A 13,167-nucleotide genomic window follows, 5' to 3' on the forward strand; every position below is an offset into this window, starting at 1 on the left:
GATGATAAACTCCCCTGGCAGCTGAGCATGGAACACTGATTATCAGAGCCCACAGTGTTTAACATCTGGTGGATGTTGAACAAGAGGGCTGGATGCACTGAACAAGCTCATTACCAAGCTACACAATCACCCAACAGAGTTTCATTTTCACAATAGTTTTAATGAATAGATGCAGCAATTCTTTCAAAAAATTAACACAGACCAAGATTAACTTTACAGTGCAAGACTGAGCTAATTTGCATACAAAACTATTAATCTCAGCATTTTGATAGTATACTACTTTTCTGTAGTGATTCACTTCAACTTAACCAGTGTGCTCACAATGACTTCGGTAAAGTAATGAAAACACTAAACACAAAAGCTGTCTTCTGCACTTCTATTTAAAGCAAAAGTTACCAAAGTTCAAAACTTTTAACTATGATTAAATATTGTAAATCAAACCACAGTGCATTTGTGTTTTCACCACAATCGTTTGGGGTTGCAGGCAAAGAGATAACTACAAATATAATTATACAGCAAGTTGCTCTGGTAATCAGAATTCAATTGGTAGTTAGCTGAGAACATGAGAGAGACTTTATTACAGTAATATCTAAAATACTTCATAGACTTTGCAGAAAACAAACTGTTAGCTTTTCTTCAGAAACACTGTAGTTGTCCGATGTTACTAAAATCAGTTTAGTTAGTTAAAAGGTTTTAAGGCTAGAATGCTCAGCTTCAGACCTGATTTTTTAAAAGCCCTTGCTGTAACTTTCAGCTTTAGTTTAGCAAAAGCAATAGCTGCAAGTGTCCCTGCCAGCATTCGTACAGGCCCCATTTTACACTGTGTGGCATTTCTCACATCCTGTTGCAGGGCCAGAGAAGAGAACAGCTCTTGGTTCTCCTCACTTGTAGCCCTACAGACTGAAAGGTGTGCCAGTTATCAACTCGCATCCTTGCAAGGAAGAATAGGGGCCTCAAGGTGCCCACAAGCTTGAGTGGAATAGGTAACCCTACTGATCTGGTGGCAATTAAGACACAATAATACTCCCTCAGACTGTCAGTTTAACTGTACACAGCCCAGTCTGTAATGCACTTCTATTAAAGTTACCTACAGTAGCTTAACCAGGGTATAAACCATTTTGTTGTTTTGCAGAACTTGGCTAGGGAAATAGCAGGTGATAAATCTTGAATCTCGCTCGGCTGCAACTAGAGTAGCATGACTTCAATTTCCAACATCCTACCTATCTCCTTCACTTGTGGTATCTCACCTTCTGCTCTGCACAGAGATAGTAAACTAGCAAAAGCTAGGCCTGTTGTTTCTGAGATGGAGTATGCATGTCTGCTGCAGAACAAAACCCACAGAATTACATGCAGTTTAATTAACTGAGAAAAGCATTGGTTCCCAATGGCTTTAACTGCATCCCTCCAAAAATGCTCAGGAATGACAGGGATTGAGGTGCAACACAGATGTGTATGATTTGAACAAAGCTCATATAGTAGGTGTTAAGTTGAATTCTTAATTGGAAGGACTCTGTATCATTCCCCTCTCTCACTTCCCCTGTATGTTCTGATTTGTCTTTGATTAACATATTCTGGTTATCATGTTTATGTTATAATGTGAATTCCAGTTACTACAAAAACGAGGCCAGAAGCATATCACAAATGCAAAGGTATTTTCAAAAACTGTTAATTTACTTACTTTACTTACTCCTGAGAAGGCAGTTTATACTGTCAAAGTAATAGAGATGCCCTATTACAGACAAATTTTAAGAATCTGTTTATTAAAATAGTTTCATTTACAGCTGTACCTGACATACCCAACTCTGAGATCTTACAGAGGCTAGAATGTTGATACTGCATTTTGGTATGACCTATAGAAATACAGCAAATGCAAGACTAACATTTCTCTACTGTACACAAGCCAATGCTATTTTTTAATTCACAATGATCAGGGCAAGGTAAGTTTTTCACATCTATTATATATTCACATTACAACCAAAGAAATAGAACTGATGCCACCACATACCTGAGATACATTATACCAGTAGTAGAAGTTAAAAACGCTTTTAAAAAACTTTTATTCCTACAGAGGTGTGATTTCTACAGCTGAAAACACCACCTTGATGTAGGCAGTGTATGTAAGCAACATATCTAAATTTGCAAAATTAAGCTTCAGCATGCTTAAGATAAAAGAAAGTGCCATACAGTTTCAAAGGTATAGCAATGAGCTCAGTATTTCTTACACAAATTTTTCATTAATCTGTAGAATTTTATAATGGAAGAATGTTCCAGTGAGCTTTTTTAATAGTTTTTCTAATAAAATTATTTTTAAATAATACAAATTAATACCAGATGTGAAAGCTGTGGCATTGATCCCTATAAAAACCAATATATTGCTCCTTTGACTTAGCTCTGAAAGCAGTCATTAATAGAAAGTGAAACAAATGAAGTATGACCTTTTTTTATATGTGCATGTTTGGGGGTTTTGGTGGCTGTTGTTTTTTTATTTCAGAAAAGCCTCATTACACTCAAATTTAGAATTACTTTCACATATCAGAAGTGGCTCAAAATCATAAATCAGGTCTTCTAAATTCCCTTTACAGACAAACCCACTTAGGAGCTGCTGAGGAAAAAGCTACATACTCCGAAAAGTGGTCATGTCCTTTGGCTCACTGCTTGGCACACACCAGTCATCAGCTTCATGGTTTGCTTTATAATGTTTCCAGGCTGCTTTGTTGTATACAGGGAGTCTTTCAATTGATTCTGTTGATAAGGCCTGTAAGGAGAAAAGGCTCTAGCTGATGATTCTTTTTAATTGCAGTTACCATAACAGAACAAGGAGTTCCATTAGCAGTTCAGATTAGAGCTGCTGATAAGAGTAGAGTGTTACATCATACCTTGATGTAAATAACTGCATCTGTACCATAGCCTTCTAAGGAATAGAGTTTCAGGTCTCCTTGGAAGTACTGTGCATACAGACGTGATATGGGTAAGCCATAACCAAATCCAGCCTGATCAGGAGAAAACACTCACATTAACTGCATTAATCAGCGGCATTTTCTGTTTAAACTTAATAGGTAAAATAGACAAACTAAGCATGATGTCTGACAGTAACAGGAGTTCAGGTGTTAACTATTATGCCCTCCCCCAAGCTATTATATACCCCAAAACCAGAAGAATGCATGAATGATTGTGATTAAGAGAAAACTGTTTGATTCCTTTGTCAGGCAGGGCTGGTAGGTAACACTTCTTGCATTATGGCAGCTTTTTGAAGAGATGCCATTGGAGAACACTCTGCTGTGTGTCTGCACCACGCTCATGGAGCTACTGCTCTTAAGTACTCAGAGTTCTTAAGTCAAATACACACCATCATCAGAATATATAAAAACACTACATCTGTGACTTTGCAGCTTATACTGAAATTCTGCCAAGCCCTGGCTGCAGTAGCAGGACAGAGCCCTGAAGTGTTAAGTGTGATTTTTTTGTTTAAACACTAAATATTTTGTTTAAATACTAATTTTTGTTTACATTTTAGAGGCAATCTCAGTGAGTGTACACGACACTCCTCTGTAAAGATCTTATGTTTAGTAAGTTGCAGAGTCATCTACATGCAGAACTACATACATTTTTAAATGATGCAAGGTGGGAGAATAAATACAGGAAGGCTGTTCAGAGATTCTAATTTCTGAGAGCTTAGGCTTCATTTCTTGTGCATTTATTACACTCACATGAGACCAAAGTGGATTCTTCATATGCCCTCTCACATCTTTGTACCTTCATCCTTGCTAGGGGTTGGTACAATGGACTGCACAATACAAATGAACTATGGCCTTGATCTAAAGTCACTGCTACAATTATTCTTCCTTTCATTCAGTGGCTACAAATAGAATTCTGAATCCTGCTCTCACTGGCTTGTGCAGCATAGCTAAGTATTCTGCTTGAGGTGGCTGATTTTTAGATTTAGTAGAGAAAAAGAGAATCTTGAACAAAGTTAAATAAGTTTTGGCATTTTATGCCATTTTTCAGTTATTTTTTGAAAAATACTTTAATTAAGCTTAAATTAAGTAAAATTCAAATATTACTCAATGTAATATCTATAAAATCAGCATTTCATAGTCTTAGCTAAATGGTTTTTGTGACAATTGGACCTATCCAGGATGCCATGGTATAAAATCTTGCATACCAAAGGTGTAGCTCGCGATGTCTCAACACGAGGACGTGGTGCTGTTGAATACATATAGTTGAACAGTCTGTCAATTTTCCTCATAGGAACACCACCACCACGGTCACTCATCTGCAACAAGAAGGAGCATTTAGCTTTATATCTCTGAATACACTTTTATAAAAGATAGCTTCTCTCAAATAATAAGCCAGAAAAAATTACAGTAAAGTGTTATTTGAAGGTGTAAGTTACAGATTTTCCTACTAAGTTACAGATTTTCTTTTAATTCTCATCTTCAACAATGACCAAAGAGAAATGAATCCTTCCCTTTCATCCTTTATTCAAACCATTAAATAAAATACTGCCATAAGAAGCATTCATAATCTCTTGGAGAAAAGGAAATTCTGCTTGAATTGTGCATTACTTTTATCTTGCTCATCACACACTTTTGTCTGAAGTCACTATCTATACCTTTTGGCAAATGCTAGGTTCTCTGTGTATTTTATCTTTATTCCTCAAGAATACTGCCATATTTAAATATAATTTACTAAAATCTATTACTTGAAGGAGTAAGTCAAAGGAGTTCGTTTACTACAGCTTAGTTAGACCTATGAAAAACACAGTGCTTGCAGCTGGTCTTTGAAATCAAAGATGGGTGTTGTACAGAAAAAAGAAGCTGCAAACTGTACTGCAGGAGGTTTGTTTTGTGTGGAATATACAATATATATTTCCCTTTCTTCAGTTCTTTCAAACCTGTATAGCTCTGTCATTGTCACTCAGAAAATGTTGATGTTACAATTGTATAAAGATGCTACTTTAGTCATGATTGCTTCTAAGCTAGGCAAGACACAAGCAAGTACAGGATGCTATTGCAGAGCCCTCAGTGTGACTGCAGCCTCTTCATGAGGCAGTATGTGAAATCCCATAAGGGTTTTTCACATACATACATCATCACATACAATCTATTGATGGAACCAGATCACCAGCTCAAGTTACTAATATGCTGCTCATGACAGGAAAGGAAAATCCTAATCAAAGTAACTTTCAGAATAGTAAAAAAAAAAAGAGTACCTTCACAGTTAAATCCTCATTTCCCAACGTGATTTGTACATGAATTGCAGGATAAATGCCTCGATCAGCATGATGTTCCATGGTGGCTCTCATTGCATTCTGTAATTTCCAAGTACAACTTAAATCCTATTCACTTTGTATATTAACTTAAAATATCATTTAGTAGTTATTTTTATCATGTATTTAAGAATCAGAACAAATGTATATTGGTTTAGAATGGGTTTTTTATATTCCTAGTTTATTCAGTATCAGGATATATTTAGTTTATTATAATATTAAGACTTCAGATATTTAATTTTTTAAAGGAAACGTGAATAGTTTAATGTAAAGCATTTGTGTTCTAGAATTCTTTATAATGCACATAGTACATGCAATACGGCACAAAGTCCAAGAAAAGTCTAGGACTAAACTGCTGGAGAAAAGGTCTGTAGGACATGTTACGTATTCTACCAGATTTGAAAATATACAATTTATGGGATATCTAACTTGCTTCATTAACTAATGTCTTCATACATTTTAAGATTTAAGCTGTCTATTCAGAAGGTATTCAGTGGCTGGGTTAAAGAGATACCTCTTCCAAAGCTGTTCATTTTCTATGCAATTATTGTTTCTCTAATAGTACAGGGCAGCTGTGTTGCTGCAGTCAAATGGCAATAAGTTTGCACTTGCAAAAACACACTGTGATCTAGAATCAGTTTGAAAAGTCAAAGCAATACAGTCTCAGTAAACAAAGATGTAATAAAGAATTGTGTAATTAATGGTAAGTGCACAGACCTTGAAAAGTTCAAAAACCATGTGATAGAGATGTGATGGCACATACACCACTTGCATAGGCTGTCCTGGTGATTTAGCTGGAGAGAAGAGAGTGCAAATAACTAAATGGCAAATGAGATGTCTTTATTCATTCCCACAGTAATTCAGAATGTGAATTTGTATTGTTAAATTTAAAGAAGGAAAATTTAAACAAATATTTTGAAAAATTGTATGTTAATCAAAAGTCATAATCAAGATTTTCAAATGTTGCTTGCTGCTTTAGAAATTAATCTTAAAACCCACTATGGGATCACTGACTAGGGCATATCATATCATGTTTTCAAACAGCCTCCTCATAGGTATCACAAAGATGGAACAGAAAGTCTTGTATAAATCTTTAATGTGTCACAAGAAATGCAGAGAGGGTGAGATGCAGTAATGTCAGGTGAAGAAACATGAAATCTTAGCAAGGGAAGGAGCCTGCTAAAATTTGTTATATCAACAGCTGTAGAATCAAAAACTTCTACTCATGTCAGTTTTCTGATTAAAGGGAGGAATGGGGAAAGCATTCTGCCAGATTTAAAAAAAAAAACAGTAGATACAGAGAACACATGAACTATGTGAAAAACAGAACATTTCACCACCAGCTCCTTTGGAAGAAGCCATCATGATGTTCAAGAGTATGCCTTGTCCACATTCACTTACAATTCAACTCTTCAAGGATAAGTTCTGGAGAGCTCATGTAATATAAATCACAAAGGCTCTTGGCATTTTCATAGCCATCTATAATAAAGAACACAGGAAGTTACATTTCCCCCTCCCACCTTTTTTTTTCTCCTTTAGAATCTACAAAAATAAAATTTTTGACAGTACTGTGCACTGTCAGGGAGATTTGTACTTTTCAGAAAAACTGCATTTATAGGAAAAAGAAAATTGTATTTCACATCCAATAAAACTTCTGCTCCTGGTAGGCAAGAACAAAACAATATATGCATATTGGGATGTGTATTTACTCTTAGTGTGGACTCCCATGTAAGTTTTCAGGATTCTTATTATCTGAATTTACCTTTAATAACTTCAACAACATTGCAGTTAGGATCAATGCTTCCAATATGTTTTGGATGAGCTGGATTAATTTTCCCACCAAACAGTAAAGCTGCCAAAAAAGAAAACATAATTTAATATCCAGTGTAACTTTATAATTTTAGTTTGTGTCTTCCATTTTGCTAAATAAAAAATTTATAGACAATCTAGAATTTCAGTCCTCACCATACTGAAAAGCCTACTATTAATAAATATTTTAGGAATTGTATGAAGAATGAGTTATAAATGGCAAGGCAAATAGTGCACTCCTAAGTGGCACCTTAGTACATATTAAGCAGTTAAAGGAAAATACATCTGACATTGTACAGACATCATTTGCCCTCCTTTCGACACTTACAGTGTTGATTAAGGAGCATTCTGATTGAAATGCGACTCATGTAGAAGCGGTCTAAGAAATACTGCACGTTCTGGGAGGTCACTGGATCAATGCCAAAGCTCTCCTTGTACTCTATCACTCCTTGAGCCATCGTAGGAATGACATCATTGTGGCGATTCCGGATTTTTATCACAGTGTCTGTAAAACTAAAATGAATTCGTTGTTACTATTTCACTTTCAAGGGAAATTAATCCTCCAGCAAACAGTGCCTGTCTACAAAAATGAAGACTTACAAAAATATCACATCTGCCTGCTGCAGTAAGAAGGGAGGTCAGTGTTTACAGCACATTTCAGGTGACTAACATTGAAACAATCAGTAATCCACTATTTTGAATGTTTCTAAAATTATTATTTATTTATTATCTTGATTCTACCAAGAGAAAGAGAAAACTGTGCTAACTGTTTTCATGCAGAACAACCCATGCCTGTCAAATGGCACTTCTGGTCAGCCAGGACAGACCAGAGCATTCTGTAGAATGACATTATGCTGAAGTGCTTAATTTCCTGGTTTAATGTACCCTCCTTTAGGGACAGGGGATGACATTGCTGCAATTCTTCTGTAAAGATTTGAGATAGGAAATTTTATTTCAGCTACTGTTTTTCTGCCAATTCTCCAATACAATATTAACAAGATATATGTGATAGCAAAGCTTTACCTTTGAACAGTCCCTGAATCTTCTGAGCTTTTGTCCTTAAAGTCAAGAATCTCCTGAAGACTTTGGACGTACCTTTCAATGAAACAAAGAGGATAAAGATCAATTCTAATATGTCTCCCCAGATCTCTCTGGTTAGCAGTTTGTGGACTTCCAATGTTGCATTTTTCCAAATCATTCTACCTGTCTCCCTGTGAATTTTGTTAGATTCCTTTGAATCCATTTATGATATTTTCTTCGAAAATTTTCAGAGTAATGCATACCACAATTTAATTAGAATGCATAAAATATCATCTTTGTGGTTTAAACCCAGTAGGTGATCACTTATTTGCAGCCCCTGCGTGTTCCTGTTAGTAGAAAAATCTTTCCATTTGTGCATGATTTAAGTATTTCTGCCATCCCTCTCCTTAGATTCATATTTTCCAAGCTGAAGAATTCTATTTGGTTTCTCCTCACGTAGAAATTGTTCCAACCCTTTGATTATCCCTCTTGGTCTTTTCTGTTCAGGATTGAGCTGCATGCAATTCAGGGGAATAATGGGCTAACACAGTGGTACAATTATATTCCTACCCATTGGTTATTTAGTTCCTAATACTATTTTCCTTCTTGCCATCAACTGACATGTGCAGAAAAATATTCCCAGTAGCATCAACATTTCTTTTTCCATTGTAAGGAAGCAAGCACACAGGAGAGGAGGTTCTTCCCTGTGTTCTACTTTGCATTTGCCCAAATGGAATTAATTTCCCATTTGATCAGTGTCATCTAGTATCATGAGAATGTAAGCATTTGTGTTTCAGTAAGAATTCATTAAGCTATCTTCATTGATAGCTCTTTTCATATTCAGTCATCTAGTCAATCCCACTTACTGGCAGATTTTGGCAGATAGCTTTAAAAACCTTTACAGAAATCCTTGTGCCTTTAGCAGTTGCCAAGAAATCTCTTTGTTTTGCTTTCATCTTTAAAAACTTTATGCCTAAGTTCCTTACCTGGAAGCAAACTTTACTTTTCAAATAATGTCTTTTTTACTTTAATACTTCCATGTTCTCTCTGTTGTTTTATGTTTTGGCTTTGGGAATTTCCTATTGCTTTTTCTTCATATTTTCTATACCTTTACTGTCAGTCTGCAATAACCTGTCTTGTAAATGGTTTCTGGTATGTTTTGCAAACATTTTGTGCCTTTGTTTGCTTCTGTTGTTTTCTTCAACTAGCTTCTTCACTATAAGGTAAGTGCCCTATTAAACACTCTTCTGGTGGATTTTTTTATAAAAAAAAAAAATTGATTCCTCATACATGAGTGTGTGAAATACTTAATGATTTTTTTCATTCCCTTGGGGTTCTCTAATTGCTCCTTAATGCTTTTTTCCCACATCTGTAAATTTAGTTTCTGATCACACTGGTATATTTAGCATCTCAGTATTAATACATGATGTTCATGCACCAAGCCTATGAATGTCCTTTCAATAGAAGAGAGTGACTTCCTCCCACCTGTGTTGGAGGTCACCCTGCAAGGAATGGAATGTCACTGTTCTTACCAGCTCTGCACCAGCTGAACTGAAGGTGTTCTTAGGAGGTTGTCTGGAAGCAAGCTGATTTCCTTCATTATGTTTGCCAACCTCACCGGCAGCTCTTGTCGCAGAAACATAAATGAAGTCTTTTCACAAGCATTTTCAGACCCTAAGACCAATATGACATCACAATGAAGTCAATAATATGGCAGAGAACTGCACAAAATTAATTTCTTGCATAAGAGGCCTATACCTTGATTTCAAAGCAGACTCCACCAGGCTGTTTCTTTCATGGCAGCAGCCCACTTGTATTTCAAAATGTATGGCACACTGAAACCTTCCTGTTGCAGTAATGAGAATCTTCAAAATATGAACGAAACTAATGCAACAGTTACAGACCTATACTGTTCAACTTTAAATATGGCTTCTATCCATGTATATTGTTCATTTTATTTGCAGTAAATTCTAACCAGCACTCATCCAACATGTCATTCTGAGCATGTCAGAGAAGCAAATGAAACCAGCACAGGCAACTATTTATGAGAAGGATGCTTGAAAAGTATCATAGTCCCATACACCCTGCTTTTCATCGCTGATCTTAGTGAATTACCATAACTCATCCTCAAACACTTTCAGAACATAAAATCAGTAATAGAGATCTCATTTTCAACTAAATCTGTTATAGTTTAAATTCAGTCTTACAGGAACAGAAGTCAGGTGAACAAATTCACATGAATAGTGAGAAAGAAATTAAAGTAGGACAGCTACTCTGCTTAGCCATTAGGATACTAATACATTTAATTTTTACACTTTTAAAAGCTGGAAGTGAAAATACTGCCTCTTTTGATAACTGACCTGTCCTTTTGTAAGAACAAGTGTCATCTGCAGGGGTGGCAATCAAATGTGGTTATTAAAATCAAGACCTGCTTGTACTCCCACAAAGCTTGTTTTCCTAGGTGAGAAAAGAGGGTGCAGCATGGGGAAGAGACTAAGAAATGCTGCACTTCATTCTCAGCCAGACTTCTTTCTAGACTTAAAGGCTGTCACATAAACAGCTTCTGAACTTCTAACCTGCCCATCTGCTGCAGTGGAGTGTGTACTTCAGGTCTGGTGTTTCACAACATCTATCTCCTACAAATTAACTCCTGTGTTACTGCTCAGTTCACTCCTTCCATTTGGCAAGGGGAAGTTGGGAAAGAAGATTAAAGGAAGGGATGAGGAAAGAAAAAAGGAAGCTAGGACTGCCATAAACATGAAAAATCTTCACCATATAGAGCAGTTTACTTTAAAGCATGCAGACTCAAACAGAGTGATGAAAGAAAGTCAGTTAATTAAAAAAGTGAATAATTTACAAGAAATTCCTCCACAATGGCACTTACCAGCATTAGGCACTGTCTACACAAGACCTCTGCCTAGAAACCTTTCATTCTTCTCCCTACTCAGATTGCACAGGCATGACTATTACTGGCTTTTCCCTTTTCTTGGGTAAAATTCCAAGAACAAATCAGATTGGAGGTATTAAAGTGTAAATACAATTGTTAAATGCCTCATTCTCAAAAAATTACATTTCACAAAATAGTTTTTGTATCTGAAGGCCTTACCTTTGCAATTTTGGGTCAAATATGGAAGGCAGTATAGAGCAGGCAAATGACTCTCTTCCCATGTGCAGCTACAGTCTATATCTAGGCAAAGAATGGATAAAACTCCTACAGAAAATACTGTGGTCTTATAACCCAAGACCAGACCTGAATTTGCTTACAGAATATTTCATTTTTCTAAGTTAGCTTTACCAGATTTTATTATTTCCTCTTTGACTGTTCTCTCTCCTGCAAAAGGAGCAAAAAAAAAAATCCTTAATGTAAACACCATCAGATTATAATGGCTACAGAATGTCTTACAGAGAAATATTGTCTCTGTGTTGCAGTCTTTTTTATTTCTGTTATTAGTTTTTACTCCTGTAAAGGATCTGTAAAGATTAAATCTGTAAGGATTAAATCCTTAAGCAAAAGAGAGGAAAAAAATATTGTAGAAGTTTTCAATACTATTTTTACTTTATGTTCAGGTACGAAGAGCAAAAAAGTAGCCTATCTTTTGACACAAGGAAATAGTGTGCCTTGAAAATAAACATTGATTTTATGGTAAGCATTTTATCAGTAATGGTAAAATAAAACAGGTCAAAGCAAACTCTGAATTGCAAGGTTCTTTGCTTAAAAGTACAGTGGCAACAGAACATATGGTGAAGTTCCTGTAGGAATCTGGAGTTTTAAATGTCAGATACATTTCATTGCACAAGTGAAACATTGAATAGATGGATGAACTGATAGCAGATAATTGTGAGAAAATCTTGTTTGTAAGTCTTCCTGCTTATACAAAGTCTTGGATTCTAGGATTAGTTGTCACTTAGGTTTTATTTGTAAAACTATAAAAAGCCATAAAACTATTGACTAGTTAAATATATAACATGTAAACATGTATGCACACCAAAGTGCCTTGGGTACAGAAATGGAACATATTATAGAATGGCCCCAACCTCAGGCTTTGAAAAATGTCTCAGTGTGACTTACACAACCTTTCTCTATTTGCTTTGAAGCAGAATAGAACAACTCCTGTGATCCCTTTTCTTTCCAAGCTGACAGTCAAACCTGGAAGCATTAGAAGTGGTTTTGGCACTGAGTGTAAGATTGAGTATCCTGTTACTGATTTACTCAGTTTCAAGACTAGATTCCAAACCTCCAGGATGGCTCCCAGTATCTGCATCCTGTTCCTTTTCTCACACACCTTTTAAAATGGCAACATTTGGCTAGGCTGTTTCTGTAGGGCACAGGCCAAGTGCCAGAGCAGTGATGACTGTTCCAGCCCCTCGTGCCAGCTGAGGCTGAACGCTTCACGTGTTTGGCAGATGCCTTTAAAAGGCTGCGTGCTGCTCAGCAGAAGCCTTAACCAGTCTCACCTGTCTGAGTCACTGCTCTAACGCTACCAGTTGTCACAGCTGTTCCCATCCTCTCCCCAGCACTGCGGGCTCTGCAGGAAAACACCCAACTAGCCTGCTGGTGCCAAAAACTGGAGTTTTCAGCTACATTTCAACATTGCCACAGTCGCGGTCTTCGGGAACGAGCCAACTGGGCTCCCTTGCCCCAGAAGGAAGCAGAGCCCTTTTCTGCCAGAAACGCAGCATTAACAGATAAGCAACAGCCGGGCAGCGCTGACGGGGTGAGGGGTCGTGGCCGTCCCGCTCCTCACAGGCACCTGTGGGAGGAGGGGCAGCGGTCGAGGCCGTCTCGCCGAGGACTCACCGAAGTCCAGAAATTGCTTCATGGAGAGCGGCGAGGGGGAGAAGCGTGAGTAGAAGTCCACCTGCTGCGGGATGTTGCCCGGGGCAGCGCCGCGCAGAAGGGCGCGCAGCAGCCTCATGGTGCAGCTCTGTCCCCTCAGCTCAGCCCGGCCCGGCCGCCATTTCCCGCCGCGCCGCTCCCCCGGCCCCAGCCCAGGCCGCGGCCGCCTCCGCCGCGCCGCCGGGAGGAGGTGCCCGAGGGGGGCGGCTGTCTCCGCCCGGCCCGGCCCCGC

General features: G+C 37.6%; 1 protein-coding gene across 1 annotated transcript; it reads right to left on the reverse strand.

Annotated features, from left to right (window-relative positions):
- Positions 1–1,521: 1,521 nt before the first annotated feature.
- Positions 1,522–13,099, reverse strand: PDK1 (pyruvate dehydrogenase kinase 1). Its single transcript, XM_054278255.1, has 11 exons — positions 12,897–13,099; positions 9,631–9,772; positions 8,102–8,173; positions 7,407–7,591; positions 7,032–7,121; positions 6,671–6,748; positions 5,987–6,063; positions 5,213–5,311; positions 4,163–4,273; positions 2,877–2,990; positions 1,522–2,755 (listed from the first exon to the last, which is right to left on the reverse strand). The coding sequence occupies exons 1-11, from the start codon at positions 13,012–13,014 to the stop codon at positions 2,615–2,617; spliced, it is 1,227 nt and encodes a 408-aa protein (XP_054134230.1). The 5' UTR covers positions 13,015–13,099; the 3' UTR covers positions 1,522–2,614.
- Positions 13,100–13,167: the final 68 nt, after the last annotated feature.

This window comes from Melozone crissalis, unplaced genomic scaffold (genome assembly GCF_028551555.1).
Source record: "Melozone crissalis strain CALT ecotype California unplaced genomic scaffold, PUWL_Pcris_2 ptg000023l_1, whole genome shotgun sequence".
Lineage (NCBI taxonomy): Eukaryota > Metazoa > Chordata > Aves > Passeriformes > Passerellidae > Melozone > Melozone crissalis.